This window comes from Hibiscus syriacus, unplaced genomic scaffold (assembly GCF_006381635.1).
Source record: "Hibiscus syriacus cultivar Baekdansim isolate YM2019G1 unplaced genomic scaffold, ASM638163v2 tig00016725_pilon, whole genome shotgun sequence".
In the NCBI taxonomy this organism is placed as follows: Eukaryota; Viridiplantae; Streptophyta; class Magnoliopsida; order Malvales; family Malvaceae; genus Hibiscus; species Hibiscus syriacus.
The window spans coordinates 611,007-629,597 of NW_024062391.1; the positions used below are offsets into that span (position 1 = coordinate 611,007).

General features: G+C 37.5%; 1 protein-coding gene across 1 annotated transcript; it reads right to left on the bottom strand.

Moving 5' to 3' along the window:
• Positions 1-1,682: 1,682 nt before the first annotated feature.
• Positions 1,683-14,307, bottom strand: LOC120208617 (monothiol glutaredoxin-S9-like). The gene is made up of 2 exons (XM_039207845.1): positions 13,953-14,307; positions 1,683-1,693 (listed from the first exon to the last, which is right to left on the bottom strand). Exon 1 carries the CDS (start codon positions 14,289-14,291, stop codon positions 13,986-13,988), a length of 306 nt encoding a protein of 101 aa, XP_039063776.1. The 5' UTR covers positions 14,292-14,307; the 3' UTR covers positions 1,683-1,693; positions 13,953-13,985.
• Positions 14,308-18,591: the final 4,284 nt, after the last annotated feature.

Here is an 18,591-nt window from a genome sequence, read left to right on the forward strand (position 1 = left end):
TATTAAAACCAATAAAACAGCTCAGTAATAAGTAGGGAACACACCTCGACAATAGATTCAAATAACAAATCTACGGATTGCTGGTTTCACCACGCTTTGCTACAGTTTTCGAACGGGTGAATACTGGCACACGTGGTATAACTGATCTAGAAGAGCTGGGTCGAGTTGTCGAACGATCCGGAGAGTCTCTTGTACCTTCAAACAAAAATATTTATCAGTCCCAAATCCTATTTAATTGTTCAAAGCTAAACTGCTTAAGTATATAAGCATTTTCTGGGTTTGACTATCAATTTGAGATATTTCGTGTCTGAATTTGGCCAAACAGATTACGGAATCGGAATCAGGGCGTCGAAAAAAATAAAGTATGACTTTTCGAAAATTCAAATTCTTGGTCAAAGTCAAAGTCAAAGTCAACCACTTTGACCGTAGATTTGGAGACCTTCGGATTCGAATTTAACAAAACGGACCACGGAAACAGATTCATCATGTTGAAAACTATCAGGATAGGTATACTTGGAAAAGATTAACGGTCGTTTAATGCTCGGTCAAAGCCATTTTAAGTTTTGGTCAAAGAAAGTCAACGGTCAACGGTCAACGGTCGGGTCGGGTCGGGTCAGACCGGTCAAACCGGTTCAGACCGGTCAAACCGGTTCGAACCGGTTGAAACCGGTTAAACCGGTCAGAACCGGTTGAAAACCGGTTAAACCGGTTTCCAGCAGCCACTCGCCCTGCGGTGGCGCGTGTGGCGCGTGAGGCGTCCTCCGGGGCACTAAAAATCCCGGAAAAATTTCTAAAAATTATTTTGAGCGATTTCGAGATACTTACAACCATCGGTTCAAATTTTTGAACGGCGGAGAGCTTGATTTCAAATCGGCCGAATCTTTGACTGCACCACCTCCTCACGCGCCGCCGTTTACGGCGGACAAGGTTGACACCGGTGAACTCGAAATGGCACAAGGAACACGATGGTGCGGGAGGTGTCGTAAACGGAGCAACGATCAGCGTGAATTTAAGATTTCCTCGGCGATAGAGCTAACAAAACAGTCGCTACTTTGACTGGAAATTCCCGACGTTTGGCCGCGTTTCACTTCAATTAATTTGAAGGGTTTGTTCCTCGCTCGATGATGAACACAACGGTGGTTTCAAAACAACGATCGGAATTCGGACGGCGTTTGGATCGGACTTGAAAGTGGAGGTGTGAGAGGAAGAAAATTAAAGAAATAGCATTTGTGATTTCTGATTGTAAATCAGAAATCACGCTTAAATCATCAAGCCTACCGACAGTTTTAGGGGAAATTCAGGGCTTGGTCCCTGAATTTCCTTTACTTCAAAAATGGCATACAAGTTTCCATAAATTTTAATTTAGTCACTTAATTTCACCCATTTTCACAATTTACCTCCAATTTCAATTAATATTATTTTGTAAATATTCGGGTTGTTACAATTCTCCCCCTCTACAAGAAATTTCGTCCTCGAAATTTACCTTACGAGAATAATTGAGGAAACTGAGCCTCCATTGACTCCAATGTCTCCCAATTAGCTTCTGAGGGGCCTCGATTACTCCACTGAACTTTGACCATTGGAATTCGTCTATTCCGAAGAACTCGTTCATCTCTCTTTAAGATCTGAATGGGCTCCTCTTCATATGATAAATCAGGTCTCAGCTCTACTTCTTCAACCTGATTAATGTGACCTGGATCTGGACGGTATCTCCTCAACATTGATACATGAAAGACATCATGAATACGACTTAGCTCAGAAGGTAACTCAAGCTGATATGCAACAGGTCCTACCCTCTTCAAGATACGAAATGGTCCAATAAATCTTGGACTCAATTTACCCTTACGCCCGAATCTCAATACTTTCTTCCAGGGTGAAACTTTCAAAAAAACCCGATCTCCCACTTCAAACTGTATATCTTTCCTTCTTTGATCTGCATAAGATTTCTGCCTATCAAATGCCTCTTTCAGACGGTCACGGATTAATCTGACTGTGTCCTCCGTCTCTCGCACTAACTCAGGTCCCAACATTTTCCTATCACGCAACTCAGTCCAACAGATCGGAGTGCGACATTTACGCCCATAGAACGCTTCATAGGGTGCCATACGAATGCTGGTCTGATAACTGTTATTGTAAGCAAATTCAGCCAACGGCAAAAAGTTCTCCCAACTACCATGAAAATCGATTACGCAACCCCGTAACATATCCTCCAAAATCTGAATTACTCTCTCAGATTGACCATCAGTTTGTGGATGAAAGGATGTACTATAATCCAATCTTGTTCCCAAAGCCGTATGTAACGCCTTCCAAAATCTCGAAGTAAATCTCGGATCTCGATCATAAATAATAGACAATGGAACACCATGCAATCTGACAATCTTTGAAATATACAATCTTGCCAGCTTATCCAAAGTATAATTTACTCGCACAGGAATGAAGTGAGATGACTTTGTAAGTCTGTCAACAATCACCCAAACTGAATATTTTTTCGAAGGAGTCATAGGCAAGCCAGTAACAAAATCCATAGTAATACGCTCCCATTTCCATTCAAGAATCTTGATAGGCTGTAACAAACCTGATGGATGTTGATGTTCTGCCTTAACTTGCTGACAAGTCAAACACCTAGCCACAAAGTCAGATATGTCTTTCTTCATACCAATCCAATAATACCTCTATCTCAAATTTCGGTACATCTTATCTCCTCCGGGGTGCATAGCATATGGACTACTATGAGCCTCAGTAAGGATAGTCTGCCTCAACTCAGCATCATCAGGCACACAATATCTACCTTTAAAGCATAAAACTTCATCCTGATCAATTGCGTAATCTGAGTTTGTCCCCTGCTCTACTTGCTCAAAGTTGGAAAGCAAGGAGCTATCAAGGGGTTGCTTAGCTTTGATCTCATCAACCAAGGTCGGCTTAACTTGCAATTCTGCTAACAAAGTGCCATCGTCATATAAATTCATCTTGGCCATTAAAGACCTCAACTCCGATACCGTCTTTCGACTCAAAGCATCTGCTACAATGTTAGCTTTACCAGGGTGGTAATCAATCACGCAATCATAATCCTTTAGAAGCTCTAATTAGCAACGCTGTCTCAAATTAAGTTCCTTCTGGGTCAGAAGATACTTTAAGCTCTTATGATCTATGAAAATGTAACACTTCTCTCCATAAAGATAGTGTCTCCAAATCTTCAAAGCAAAAATTACTGCTGCCAACTCTAAATCGTGAGTAGGATAGTTACTCTCATGCGGCCGCAGCTGACGGGATGCATAAGCCACCACCTTACTTTCCTGTATTAAAACACAACCAAGTCCTGAATGTGAAGCATCACTATACACTGTAAAATCATTCCCGGACTCTGGTTAAATCAACACCGGTGCTTGAGTCAAAACCGCCTTTAATTTCTCAAAGCTCTCCTGTTGTGCCTCGCCCCAGTCAAACAACACATTCTTCCTTAACAACTTTGTCAAAGGAGAAGCAATGATCGAGAAGCCCTCAACAAAACGTCGATAATAACCAGCCAAGCCCAAGAAACTGCGGATTTCAGATACGTTCTTAGGTCGTTTCCAATTCATAATAGCCTCTATCTTGCTGGGATCCACCTGAACACCTCGCGCAGAAATAATATGCCCCAGAAATGACACTTCTTGAAGCCAAAACTCACATTTTCTTAGTTTGGCATATAGACGATGCTCTCTCAAAGTCCGCAGAACGATCTTCAAATGCTCGTCATGCTCTGCCTCAGTACGAGAATAGATCAGAATATCGTCAATGAAGACCACCACAAATTGATCCAAATATGGTCGGAACACCCGATTCATCAAATCTATAAAAGCTGCAGGAGCGTTCGTCAAACCAAAAGGCATCACTAAAAATTCATAATGACCATATCTAGTGCGAATGGCCGTTTTTGCAACATCAGATCCTTTAACTTTCAATTGATAATACCCCGAACGAAGATCAATCTTAGAGAATACAGTAGCTCCTCGCAATTGATCAAATAAGTCATCAATCCTGGGTAATGGGTATTTATTCTTGACCATCATCTTGTTCAATTTCTGATAGTCAATACATAATCTTAGCGACCCATCATTCTTTTTCACGAATAAAACTGGAGCTCCCCATGGTGAAGTACTATGTCGGATAAATCCTCGATCGAATAATTCTTGCAATTGGACTTTCAACTCCTTAAGTTCCTTTGGAGCCATACGATAAGGTGTCATAGAAATAGGTGAAGATCCCAGATAAGTCTCAATCTCGAACTCTACCTCTCTATCAGGAGGTAACCCAGGCAACTCCTTCGGAAAAACATCAGGAAACTCGCTAACTGTACGAATCTCCTCGATCGTGGACAATGCACCTTTGGTGTTCAAAATACAAGCAATGAAGGTCTCATATCCCTTCCGGATCATATGATCAATTTCCATCGCTGAAACTATATTGGAGAGATAACCACGCCGTTCACCAATTAACACAACAGTCCGACCATCTGAAGTCTTCAGAGTAGCCCGCTTGTATTCGCAATCCAGCTTTACCTTGTGTTTATTCAACCAATCCATTCCAAGAATTAGATCGAACTCCCCTAAAGGAAGTTCCATAAGATCAGCGAGAAAAATTTCTCCCTGAACCTCAAGAGGACAACGCCGAAATACTTTATTCACTAATACCGCATGTCCTACTGGACTTGTTACTGTAACAGTATTTTCAGTGTTCTCGATCGGAATCTGAAGGTTTCGAGATACTGAGCTCGATACATAGGAGTGAGTGGAGCCATTGTCCAATAATGCAAAGTATGGGGTAGAATAAATAGTAAATGTACCTGCAATAACCTCAGGCTCATCTCTGTCATCACGACGTCTAGTTGCATAAACTAAAGCTGGCTGTCTAGCCTCAAAAGCTGTTGGCCCTCTATTTTGCTGAGGTCGGGCTCTACTGTCTGTCCTGGACGCTGATCCTTGAGTCTTTCCTTGACTATGATCTCTAATTGGGGTCTGTATTGTAGTCTGCGAACGCACAGTAGTTTGGGTAGTGGTCTGCTCAAACGAAACTAACTGAGGACAATCCCTCCGATAATGACCACTAGATCCACACTGATAGCAAAGACCCATCTTCTTACGATACTCTCCTGAGTGCTGTTTACCACAATACTCACAAAGGGGCCCATTATAATATGACGAGGAACCGCCTCGACTGACAGCTAAAGGTGAGGATGCTGCAGGCCTGAAACGTGTATTGCTTCTCTGAGGGGCTGAAGTACGAGTCCTCTTTCTGGACTGTGCTGATGACTCCATCGGGCCTGAAAATTTCTTAGATCGATCTTGATCAACACGTTCTCTACCAGAAGCTAAAACCTCCACCTCTTTCGCATCTTTGGCTCTGCCCACCAGCACATCAAATATCTCATCCTGATGGGTTACAACTTGCCTACGCAGCTCGTATATGAGTCCAAGGGAAAATTTACGACATCGATCTCTCTCCGTAGGTACCATACTGAATCCATACTTCAGCAACTTCAGGAACTCGATCTCATATTCAGAAACAGTCATGTCTCCCTGAACCAGGTCTTGAAACTGTTGTCGTCTCTGAGCTAAGTAGCGCTCTCCCAGAAAACGGCTCCGAAAGCGATCCTTAAAGAAATTCCAGGTCAAACGATCGGTAGGAACACTACTGGTCACTGACTCCCACCAAGTGTAGGCATTGCCATCTAACATCGCCACAGCACCCTGATATCTCTTAGTTGAGTCCAAACCCAACTGATCCATGCGTCTCTCTGTATCCTGGAGCCAATCCTCAGCTTCAGTAGGAGCTCCACCTATTTGTCCCCCAAAAGTTCTAACTCCATTGGCAATCAAAGTCTGTGAAATAGGAACCTCAGATACAACACCAGTAGCTCTGACTGCTCCCTGTATTAACTGCAGAAATTGTATACCAAAATTCTCATCCAAAGCAACTCCGGTAGACTCTGACTCAATATCGGTCGCTCCTATTATCGGTGTAGTCATGCCAATACCAGCGGAAGGAGGCAGATCCGTTGGGGTCGTAGGAGCATGATCACCTATCAGAGGTGGGGGATCTACCCGTATCTCATCGATCGAATCTGTGAATCTAGCCACTCGACCTCGTCCACGGCTAGTTCGACGACCACGTCTAGCACTCATTTTGATGGATCTCAAGTTTACTACAGAAGATAAACTTAGGGTTAGATAAGCACTTGGAGTCTCAAACATAGTTAAAATCTTAATAACTTTGTGACATGGCCTTAGTAACTCGTTTTGTAAAATATTTCAAAACCGTATTTTCAATGTGGACTCATACACAGTCTGAGGGTTAAAAACCAAAAGCTCTAATACCAATAAATGTAACCCCTAGACCCGGCCTATGCGTTTCGACTAAGTCTAGTGGATCACATTATGATTATTAAAGACATTTTTCGAAACCGTTATTCCATCAATATAAAATCACATTATAAATAACATGAAATTATAAACAAATTATACTATCAAAATCCAACTCGTAAATATAGTACCAATAAATAATAATTTAATTTAAAACATGTCTTCAAATTCAATATCACAATAAACCGAGCAGTATTAGTGAAAGAGTTAACATTATAAAATCTGATATTTTAAAATAAGGTCCATGTCACCAAAATAAATTCAACTTGCCAGATAAAAACATTACAATCTGATTTACTTCAAGAGATATGTTTATCCTCCAAGTGCTCGAACCAAGGTATCTAACTAACAGTATCTGAAAGGGGAAAACATTTTCAAAAGGTGAGCTAGGCTCAGTGTGTCCCAACATTTCCATAAAATCACAATAGGTACAAATCATAGTCCAGTAATCTCACAAATTCGTAAAAGAGTTTAACTTTTTGAAAATCATAGTTTAAACCCTTTTCCGGTACACCATCAGTAGTTCCCAAAATTATTTTCCATATAGCTTACTTTATGAACATAGCAAAAAGAAAGCCGACTTAAGGATAGGCTCTGAAGCTTGTATCCATAAGCCCAAGTCAATAAGTCCATATAGCTTACCCTAAGCACACAGCAAAGGAAAGCTGACCTAATGAAACATCTTGGGGCCCTCAAGAGTCACATTAGGCCCAGTTAGCTTGATCAGAGCTATTCCATCGTAATTCAATTCCAAAATTCAATTTCACCGTGACATAAATTCCATAAATCCAAAAACATGGTAATCATATACCATTTCAAAACAAAAATTAGATAGCAGCCATATTCCATAAATTGTCACATTAAATTGGTGCATCAATAAAACAATAACCAATGAATTCGGTGTACCACATATTAAAACCAATAAAACAATTCAGTAATAAGTAGGGAACACACCTCGACAATAGATTCAAATAACAAATCTACTGATTGCTGGTTTCACCACGCTCTGCTACAGTTTTCGAACGGGTGAATACTGGCACACGTTGTTTAACTAATCTAGAAGAGCTGGGTCGAGCTGTCGAACGATTCGGAGAGTCTCTTGTACCTTCAAACAAAAATATTTATCAGTCCCAAATCCTATTTAATTGTTCAAAGCTAAACTTCTTAAGTATATAAGCATTTTCTGGGTTTGACTATCAATTTGAGGTCTTTCGAGTCTGAATTTGGCCAAACAGATTGCGGAATCGGAATCAGGGCGTCGAAAAACATAAAGTATGACTTTCCGAAAATTCAAATTCTTGGTCAAAGTCAAAGTCAACCACTTTGACCGTAGATTTGGAGACCTTCGGATTTGAATTTGACAAAACGAACCACGGAAACGGATTCGGCACGTCGAAAACTATCAGGATAGGTATACTCGGAAAAGATTAACGGTCGTTTAATGCTCGGTCAAAGCCATTTTATGTTTTGGTCAAAGAAAGTCAACGGTCAATAGTCAACGGTCAGGTCGAGTCGGGTCAACGGTCGGGTCGGGTCAGACCGGTCAAATCGGTTCAGACCGGTCAAACCGGTTCGAACCGGTTGAAACCGGTCAAACCGGTCAGAACCGATTGAAACCGGTTAAACCGGTTTCCAGCAGCCACTCGCCCTGCGGCGGCGCGTGTGGCGCGTGAGGCGTCCTCCGGGGCCCTAAAAATCCCGGAAAATTTTCTAAAAATTATTTTGAGCGATTTCGAGATACTTACAACGATCGGTTCAAATTTTTGAATGGCGGAGAGCTCGATTTCAAATCGGCCGAATCTTTGACTGCACCACCTCCTCACGCGCCGCCGTCTACGGCGGTCAAGGTTGACACCGGTGAACTCGGAATGGCAAAAGGAACACGATGGTGCGGGAGGTGTCGTAAACGGAGCAACGGACAGCGTGAATTTAAGATTTCCTCGGCGATAGAGCTAACAAAACCGTCGCTACTTTGACTGGAAATTCCCGACGTTTGGCCGCGTTTCGCTTCATTTAATTTGAAGGGTTTGTTCCTCGCTCGATGATGAACACAACGGTGGTTTCAAAACAACGATCAGAATTCGGACGGCGTTTGGATCGGACTTGAAAGTGGAGGTGTGAGAGGAAGAAAATTAAAGAAATAGCATTTGTGATTTCTGATTGTAAATCAGAAATCACACTTAAATCATCAAGCCTACCGACAGTTTTAGGGAAATTCAGGGCTTGGTCCCTGAATTTCCTTTACTTCAAAAATGGCATACAAGTTTCCATAAATTTTAATTTAGTCACTTAATTTCACCCATTTTCACAATTTACCTCCAATTTCAATTAATATTATTTTGTAAATATTCGGGTTGTTACAATCATATATAAGTCATTTATACTCACTCACATATACATCAACATATATTCATGTAACAGATACAATAACCCATATCACTCATATATCATCTCATGCAATTCATATACATATATCACATACATTGATTTCACAATTATCTCTTTATTAGCCCATGTACACATGTGATAACTTTAGATATGTGAGTCTATTGAGGTTGTGCATTATGCTGTCACCACAGCTCGTATAATTCCTACTAGGGGCGCGTAGAATTTGTCCCGAAGGACCACGTAGATGTCTCAAAGGACTACAAATAATAAATATGTCCCGAAGGACCGCGTAGACCCTCAACTCTTGGCATGCCAACTATACCTCTAGCTCTCCTAACACTTACATGGGCATTCTCTTTTATATCATTTCACATAGTCATATCTCATATGCTCATAGCTTTTATCATATCATTTCTCATATTCATATAATAATATGATTCACTTTCAAGTATCAAATATACACATTCATATCACATGTTCTTATAAACTCATAACTTCTTTCGCATGTACCTATAATCAGGTAGCTTCTTTTCACGTAGTTCATGTCATTTTTCATATCATTCATTTATCACATACATAATCTCTACCATATATACATTTCTTCACTTATCTCATATTTATGTATCATATTACATAATTTAACTTATATCATATTATCATGTGTGCATATATCATGGACATTTAACATGTATCATATAAACATTTATTCACTCATATCATTAACATATGTAACAATCAATAACACACACATAACATATTAAACATATGCTCATATTAATGAATTCATGCATTCTAATATAGGAAATAGACTTGCCACAAGTCTTATTTCCATTAAACATAATACACTATCTAATATGCACTCACCTTGGCCTCACTACGTTCCAACACACTTTATGATTTTCCTCTCTTTCGATCGAATCTTAACTTGCCAATCGACACGGACTTGTCGTGCTCGATATCTATATAATCATACATTGATACATATCAATATCCAATTGATATACACTAATCTATCATTTCTTAGACCAAAAGAAATGTCTATTTCAATTTCCCCTTTAAGTGCATCGATGCATTCTACAGTGCATCGATGCATTCTTTAACATGTGCATCGATGTACTACCCATGCATCGATACACAAATTACCTTCGATGTTTTCATTTTTAAAGGGATGATTCGATGCACTCCTTATGCATCGATGCACCAATTGCATTCGATGTTTCTTTTTTAAAGAGTGCATCGATGCACATTCAATGTGCATCGATACACCTTACCCAGAATTTGCATTTTAAGCCCGAAAATCAATTTAATTCAACTCAAATGATTCATATTTCATCCCCTTTTATATTCCTAACTTACATATACATATTTGCACTTATTTCTGCTCAATAATCACTTATTTAACCTGCATATCCTATTCTCCTTAAGAAATTCAAGAATCATACCCAAATTTTAAAATATTACAAATCCAATTCTAACACTTCATACATGTTAATTAGATTGATGACAAGTCAAATTCACTCTAAAACCTCATTAAAGAACCCTCTTTCAAGATTTCACTTATTCCTCTCTTTTCTTTAATTCCCTATATTCTCTTCATCTTATTGTTTCAAGATAATTTAAGCTCTTCTTATGCTTAATTATCACCTAATAATCAAAACTCAACCTTAAATTTTAGCTAATATATAATCAACAACAAGAAATCTTACCATTTCTTGAGCTCTTACGTGGAGGAGGAAGAAGAAGGGAGAAGAGTTTTCCAGATAACTCTCCCCACAAGCTTATCTCTTAATAAAGAGATAAGATAATTATCTTTAGATAACAAAGACCATTTTTCCCTTAATCTCCTTTAATAATTACTAATAACTTTCAGGAAATATCTCCACATAAATCATTGAACTATTTAACTTTTCTACTTTTATCTCCAAATTCTAAAATTTAACAATTTAGTCACTAACCCGGTATTGAGGATGTTACAGAGGCTATTTTCACTATAAGTTTTCTTTATCCCAATTTATTTATTTTATTTATTTGTTTATTTAATTTTCATCTCATTATACTTCTTTAAATGATTTAAAACCCCCTTTTATCTTTATTACTATTATTTATTATTTTATTATTTTATTATTTTTCCTTTTTTATTTATAATTATTTATTTTATTATACCTTTTCAACTTTACCTGGAATTCTATCTTTTACTAAAATCAATAAACAAGTTTACTAAATCACAAAAACCATAGTCTCTGTGGATCGACCCTGCTCCTCTATACTACATTTTCCTTTCTATTTAATTAAGAAGGCGAAATTATTTTGATAGCAAAACGACGGTTATCATGAACTTATATGTTGTACCGTCTATAAGGGTTTTGAACCATGAATAAAACACTTCGCTATTTCTTGATAACGTTGTAATACATAAATGAAATAATTACCATTATAATCCCTATTCGTCTCCATAAGATCCATTCAACGATGATTCTAAAGATGATTAGTTCGACGAGTAATGTTAGTATTAAAGTGTGAATATCCTTTTTAAATCAACATGAATCTTAAATACCATGAACCATCATTTCCCCTTATTATATTAAATTACTAAGAATTCTACAAGAACCAAATGTCCAAATTGCCCCTAATTTCTTGAATAATGGAATCACTCCTGTCATATCAGAAATCTCAAGTAGCTCCGAAGCAAAAGATTCCGAATACCGTCATGATTACTTAGTGCCTTCGAAAAATATCTAAATATTATATGATCTTGATAAATCAATTCCCGAATGACTGATGAATCTGTTAGCAAGTAAACCCTTTTTCATAAGGATCTCGTACTAAAATTCAATCACCTTGCAGAAAATTTGTGACTCCCTACCTGATAAATACCAAGTACCCCTGGAAAAATAACTGGATCCTCTAGTGTGTTCCTATACGCTATATGATTATTTTATCTGCCCTGAAATGTGATTTACTGAAGTTACTTTATTGAATATTTTATTTGTTCGATATTCTGACTTACCGATGTATTGAATTACTGTTTATGAACTATGACTACATGAAATGTGCTCTCTGGTTACCTATTTTTACTATAAAATATGATCGTTCTTGATTCATGGATCATGGAATCTATTGGTTATTACTTGAACTGTTTTATTAGGACACTATCTGGGTAGGCTGGAGTATGGAGGTTCAACTCTGATCAAGCTGGTAATTCCTTACGGACCTAAGGTATTCCTTGGGTAGGCTCTAAGGGCCCAATGCACTCCATAGTATGGGATTGTATTATGGTGTACGGATGGAGGGCATTCATGTTATTTAAATAACTACATTTCATTTTCACAACATTCTAATAGATATTGTATGGGTACGATTCTGGAGTATGGAGGTTCAGCTCTGATCAAGTTGCTAATTCCTTACGGACCTAAGGAGACCCTTGGGTGGGCATATAGGCCACAAGGTGTTTGGTTGGAGGGCATTATTGTGGTTTTTAAAATATGTTTTAAACTACTAATGTTTTTAAAGGATATGTATACATTACTCTGTTTTGTTGGAACACACTAGACATCATATTCTGATCTCCTGTACTTGGTCCTCTGAACGTTTCCTCTGAACTGAAATCTTCATATCTTTTACTCGAAGAAATATCAATGGAACCTCAGTTCATCCCAAAAACCTATAGACTTCTGAATCAATAAGGAAACTTATTATTTTCCATTCATCTACATGTCCTTCAGCATCACTTGGTAGTTCTGTATTACTGAGCTTCCCAAAGCTCACTCTTTTACTCATCATTTTAGGTTAAAAGAATTGATCCAGTGCAACTATTGACATATGTAGCGGGAGTTCATTTGGATTAGGTTGAAGAGTACGGTACAAGTGTAATTAGGGGGCATGTAGGTCACAATTGATTTTTATACTGAGTATTAAATTTGTATGATTTTAATTATATTTGTAATAAATGAATGATTTTCTGAACTTGTATTTTAATTATAAATTGTTATATGGTTTTTCTAGTTTTAAAATAAATTTTTATTTTCCTGATTTTTTTGTGGGTCGCTCTTGTGGCCATACTGTGACTCCTCAGATCGGATCGAGTCACCTGCATCGGTCTGAAAGTGTTACAATCAGCTTCACCTTGTTATAACCCCTCGACACTGTCTTGTACGAAATTAACCCAAGACTCATCCTCTGTGTTAAAGATTTCATAACTATCTTTATAACTTCATAATATTTCAATTTATGCTCGTACATATTATAGTGGTAGAATCCAATAGGATTTTCAATGTGCAGAAACCTTTTAACTGATACTTTTTCTAGATGAAACGAGTAACACTAGCAGATATAAAAATATATTTATAATATAAATTATTAATTTATAGGGAGTGTATGTATTCTCAACAATTAAAAAAGATTTGTCAACAACCAATTGATCTCGTAAGTTGAGATACTAGATTCCTGAAGTAAGATAAGGGGTTTAAATCCTGACTATTGCGAATGAAGCAAATTGAAAAAAAAAACTAAAAAAGAAATATTGCCGTATAATCACTTGAGACTATTAAATGGTGGATTTTAGCGAAGATGCTTCAAACTAATCACTTTATGACCATGATCTGATACTTTGAGATCGTATAATTCGGTGGATGGAAAAAGATGGTTTTTTTATTCAAACTTTGTTTTCCATAAAATAAAATTAATCACAATGGTGAAATTTGTTATTTAGTGATGAGATTTAGTATAATAAATAATTGTCCATATCAAATACATTTAAAAGTGATATTTATAAGAATTTATTAAGCGAATTTAGTAAAAAAAATACATTATTTTTTCTAGAAATTTTAAGTTGGAACACTTATATCAATTGTTTAAACAGAAAAAGTACAAAAAGTAAACTTTATTTCTTTAAAAGTGATATTTATAAGAATTTATTAAGTGAATTTAGTAAAAAAATATTATTCTTTTAAGATTTTAAGTTCGATATAAATAGATTAAACAGAAAAAATACAAAAAGTAAACTTTATTTTTTTTAACATATTACATTGATATAGAGAGCTAAAGTAAACCTGTGGAATCTCACACCTGAGTGATTACCAATTTACCATATAAAGAAAGCTACACAATACGTACAGCTGACAAGAGAGACGAATGAATTTTGAGCCAATTTATTTCTTTAAATGTCACAATTTGAAGGAGTATTTTAATTTGCATTATAGTTTAACACAAACCCTGATACTGCCTCAGCAAAGGGATCAGCCCTCCACTCAAGTGCAGGGACATGACTTCATTTGTGGATCCCAACAGCTTTCCCCCGATGAAGACCGCCGGAACCGGCACATTGCACCCCAACCTCATCAGGGCTCTCTCCATTTCCCGGCCTTCGGGGTCTTGGTCAACCTCGTGAACGGTTGGGGTCACGCCAAGGTCTTGGAACAGAATCTTGACCGCATAAGATAGGCAACATGTGCTCTTGCTGAACAGCACCACTCCCCTCTCCGAGGCCAATCTCATCACCTTGTCCATGTCTTTTGCACTGAAGACAGTTGTTAACGCGAGACGAAGAAAATGTTAAAGCTCGGAGAGACGCTTTCTCTTTCACTTTAAATCGTATAGACTATCAGATCACTGTATTCAACCTTATAATGCTGGGAGGTTGGAGTTTGAGAAAGAGAGAAAAGAGTCCAAAGCTTTGTTGGACCTGAAATTTAAGCCCCCATAATAGAGTATTTATAGGGAACAACATCATAGAGTAAACTCCAATGTTTGAACAAAAACATTCAAAAGAAACTGTTAAAAACTGAAAATGGGCATAATTATATTTTATTCTTCATTCTATCAATTACAACAAATAAGTCCTTTATATAAACAATTTCCTGTAACTAATTCAATAACTAATATCTAACAAACAAAACAAACTTAACAAAATGTGTAACTATATTTAAAATCATTTAACACTTTCTACACTCCCCCTCAAGTTGGTGGTTGTAAAGAGGTCTTTAAACCCCAACTTGGAAACTAGATACTCATGTTGATGCACACCCAAAGCTTTAGTCATCAAATCTGCCTGCTGCTCCCCTGTTTTGATGTGTTTTGTTTGTATCAAGCCTTCTTGAATCTTCTCTCTGATAAAGTGACAGTCTATCTCAATATGTTTAGTTCTCTCATGGAAAACTGGATTAGCTTCTATTTGGAAGGCTGCTTTACTATCACACATTAGTTTAGCTGGTGCTATATTTTTCAATCCTAATTCTGCCAGCAAACCTTTCAGCCATACTATTTCTGCTACCGTCCCTGCCATGCTTCTATATTATGCTTCTGCAGAGGAACGTGCAACAGTGTTTTGTTTATTGGACTTCCAAGAAATTAGAGACATTCCAAGCTTGATGCAGAAACCAGTTATCGATCTTCTAGTCATAGGGAAAGCAACCCAGTCAGAGTCACAATATGCAATCAATCTGCACTCACTCGTAGCACTTAATAAAATCCCATGTCCTGGATTTTTCTTGATGTATTTTACCACTCTCAATGCATCTTCAAGATGTGATTGTTTTGGTTTATGCATAAACTGACTGTGGAAGTGAAATTCATAGACAATATCTGTCATTGTGTGAGTAAGATATATTAGTATACCTATAAGCCTTTGAAAAACAGATTTGTCTTGCAACAGTTGTTCATTGCTACAAACTGCTTCATCATACTCAGCTGTAGTAAACTTCTTATTCTGCTCAAGAGGTGTCAAAGCTGGTTTAGCTCCCCCTGCTCCAGTTTCTTCAATTAACTCTAGAGCATACTTTCTTTGATTTAGCACAATTCCTTCCTTTGATCTTAGAACCTCTAATCCTAGAAAGTATTTCAACTCTCCATGGTCTTTCATTTTGAAATTATTATTCAAAATGTGCTTCAGTTCTGCTATCAGTTTCTCATTACTCCTAGTAATTAGAAGATCATCAACATATACCAACAAAACAACTATGTCATTCCCTTGTTGCTTAGTGAACATCGAATAGTCAAATTTGCTCTGTATGTAACCAGCTGTAACTAATGCTTCTGATAGCTTCAAATTCCATTGCCTGGAAGCTTGCTTCAGTCAATAAAGTGATTTATGCAGCCTACAAACCTTAGACTCCCCCTGGCTGCAAAAACCATCAGGAAGCACCATATAGACTTCCTCAACTAAGTCACCTTATAGAAATACATTGTACACATCCATTTGATAAAGAGGCCAAGAAAATATGGAGGCAACATCAAGAACAGTTTGAACAGTGACTAGTTTAGCAACTGCAGAGAAGGTATCCACAAAGTCAACTCCTTCTCTTTGATTAAATCCTTTAGCAACAAGGCGAGCTTTAAAACTCTCAACATCCCCATTAGCCTTGTACTTGATTATGTATACCCATTTGCAACCTATTGGAACTTTCCCTGAAGGCAGAGTAACTATAGACCAAGTGTTGTTTAAGTTCAAAGCATCAATCTCTTCCTTAATTGCTTGGATCCACAAAGGGTTGGTTACGGTCTGAGTATAAGTTTTGGGTTCACTTAAAAGAGAAGTAGAAGATAAGAAACTTTGAGTTTTATAATGTAAATGAGAATAACAAATAAAATTGGAAATAGGATACTTACTTGGAAGGGAAGAAGATTGGTAGGACTGAACATAGTCTTGTAGCCAATTAGGAGGTTTAATAGTCCTAGTAGACCTTCTATTAGGTAAACACTGATTTTGAGGTAGATGAGGTAAACTAGAACATGGACTTGAAGATGGAATTGGTAAACTAGTTGAAACTTGAGGTGATGCAGAAGAATAAGAATAAGAAGGAGAATGAGAAGGTACAAAAGGTTAAGAATGAACTGGATTAGATGGTACAGAAATTTCGAGAGTAAGAAAATCAGAATCAGCAATAAAAGGTTGAGCAAGAAAAAAAGGAGAAGTATTAGTTAATGGAAATGAAAAAGGAAAGATAGTCTCATGAAATACTACGTCACGATTGACAAAAAAGGATTTTGTATGAAGATCAAAAAGAAGATAGCCCTTTTTAGTTGATGAATAACCCATAAAAACATAAGGTAAGGCCTTTGGAGAAAATTTGTCTTTATAATTAACTTTGGTAGTATAGCAAAGACAACCAAATACTTTCATATGAGAAAGATTAGGTGATTTCTCATAGAAGGCTTCAAATGGACTTTTCCAATTTAGAACAACAGTAGGGAGCCTGTTAATGATACAACAGGCTGTTAAGACACACTCACCCCAAAATTTGATAGGAACATGAGAATGAAATCTAAGAGCACGGGCTACCTCTAAAAGATGTTTGTGTTTTCGTTCATCAATCCCATTTTGTTATGGTGTGTGAACACAAGAGCTTTGGTGAATAATACCAAGGGATAAAAATAGTTCAGAACAATTGTCACTAAAGAATTCACCACCATTATCACTACGAACATATTTAACTAAAGCAGAATGATGAGTTTGAACAAAAGTAAAGAATTGCTTAAGGAATAGAATTGCATCACTCTTAAGTCTCAACAAGTATACCCAAGACAATCTAGTGTGATCATCTACAATAGTCAAAAAAGACCTATGACCACTGTGTGTTGAAATCCTATAAGGACCCCACAAGTCAATGCGAATTAGATCAAATGGTTTAGGTGATCTAGATGAACTAATAGGAAAGGGTAACCTAGATTGTTTTACAAGAGGGCAAACAGAACATTGCTTAACAGAATTCTCATTTAAAGGGACAGAACATAAAAAAGGAGTTTTATGCATTTTAACAGAAGTGGCATGCCCTAAACGTGCATGCCAAAGCATAATATTATTTTCAGATGAAACAAACATACAACCGGAACCAACTTTACACTTAGATGATGACAAATCAGAAATAACATTTGTAGATGACAAACTAGAAACAAGGTCTTGAGAGTTGAACAAATAGAGTCCACGAGCTTCCCTACCAATCCCCCTCATCTTCCTAGTGAAGAGATCCTGCAAAATACAGAAATGAGGATAAAAAACAATACTGCATTTGAGGTCTTTAGTGAGTTTTGACACTGACAATAGGTTATGATTAAAATGAGGAACATACAGAACATTTGGGATAACATCAACTGAGTTAAAATGAAAACTACCAATATGGGTGATTGTAACAGTTTTACCAGCAGGTAGATGGACATAACTAGGCTCACATGAAGTTAGAGATTGCAAACAATGAATCTCATACACCATATGGTCAGTAGCCCCTGTATCAAGTATCCAACGAAAGGAATTAGAAGAAGCAAATGAGCATATGGAAGCAATACCTGCCAGATTAACTGATGCATCAACAGAAGGAGTTTTATTCAAGAGCTCAAGAATTTGATGATACTGAGCTGTTGTGAAAACTAGAGTAGGAGCAGGAGCAGCAATGCGTGATTCACCAGAACGAGACTCGTGATTTGAATCAGCCAGTGAGGGACTAGAGACAAGAGCTGCCTGAGAATTCCTTTTTTTGGTGAATTTGAAGACTGGAGGAAACCCGATTAGACGATAACAGTTGTCTCACTTATGGCCTTTTAGTTTGCAGTAATCACAAGCACCAGTGTACCGCTTTCGATCAGAATTTCCAGTTACATTAGAGTACATGACAGCAACACCCAAATCACCAGATAACTGAGCCTGTTGTGCTTCTTCTTGCACAATCATTGAGTAGGCTTGATTCACGGTAGGTAAAGGCTGCATAAGTAAAACTTGACTACGAACAACCGAGTAAGTTTCATTAAGTCCCATAAGAAATTGCAACAGCTTCTGCTGTGCAATATGTTTAGAATTTTGCAGAGATGCCTCACAATT

Excerpts from the sequence above, each read along its gene's own strand:
- LOC120208617 (XM_039207845.1), bottom strand. The coding sequence starts at position 14,291 with ATGGACAAGGTGATGAGATTGGCCTCGGAGAGGGGAGTGGTGCTGTTC.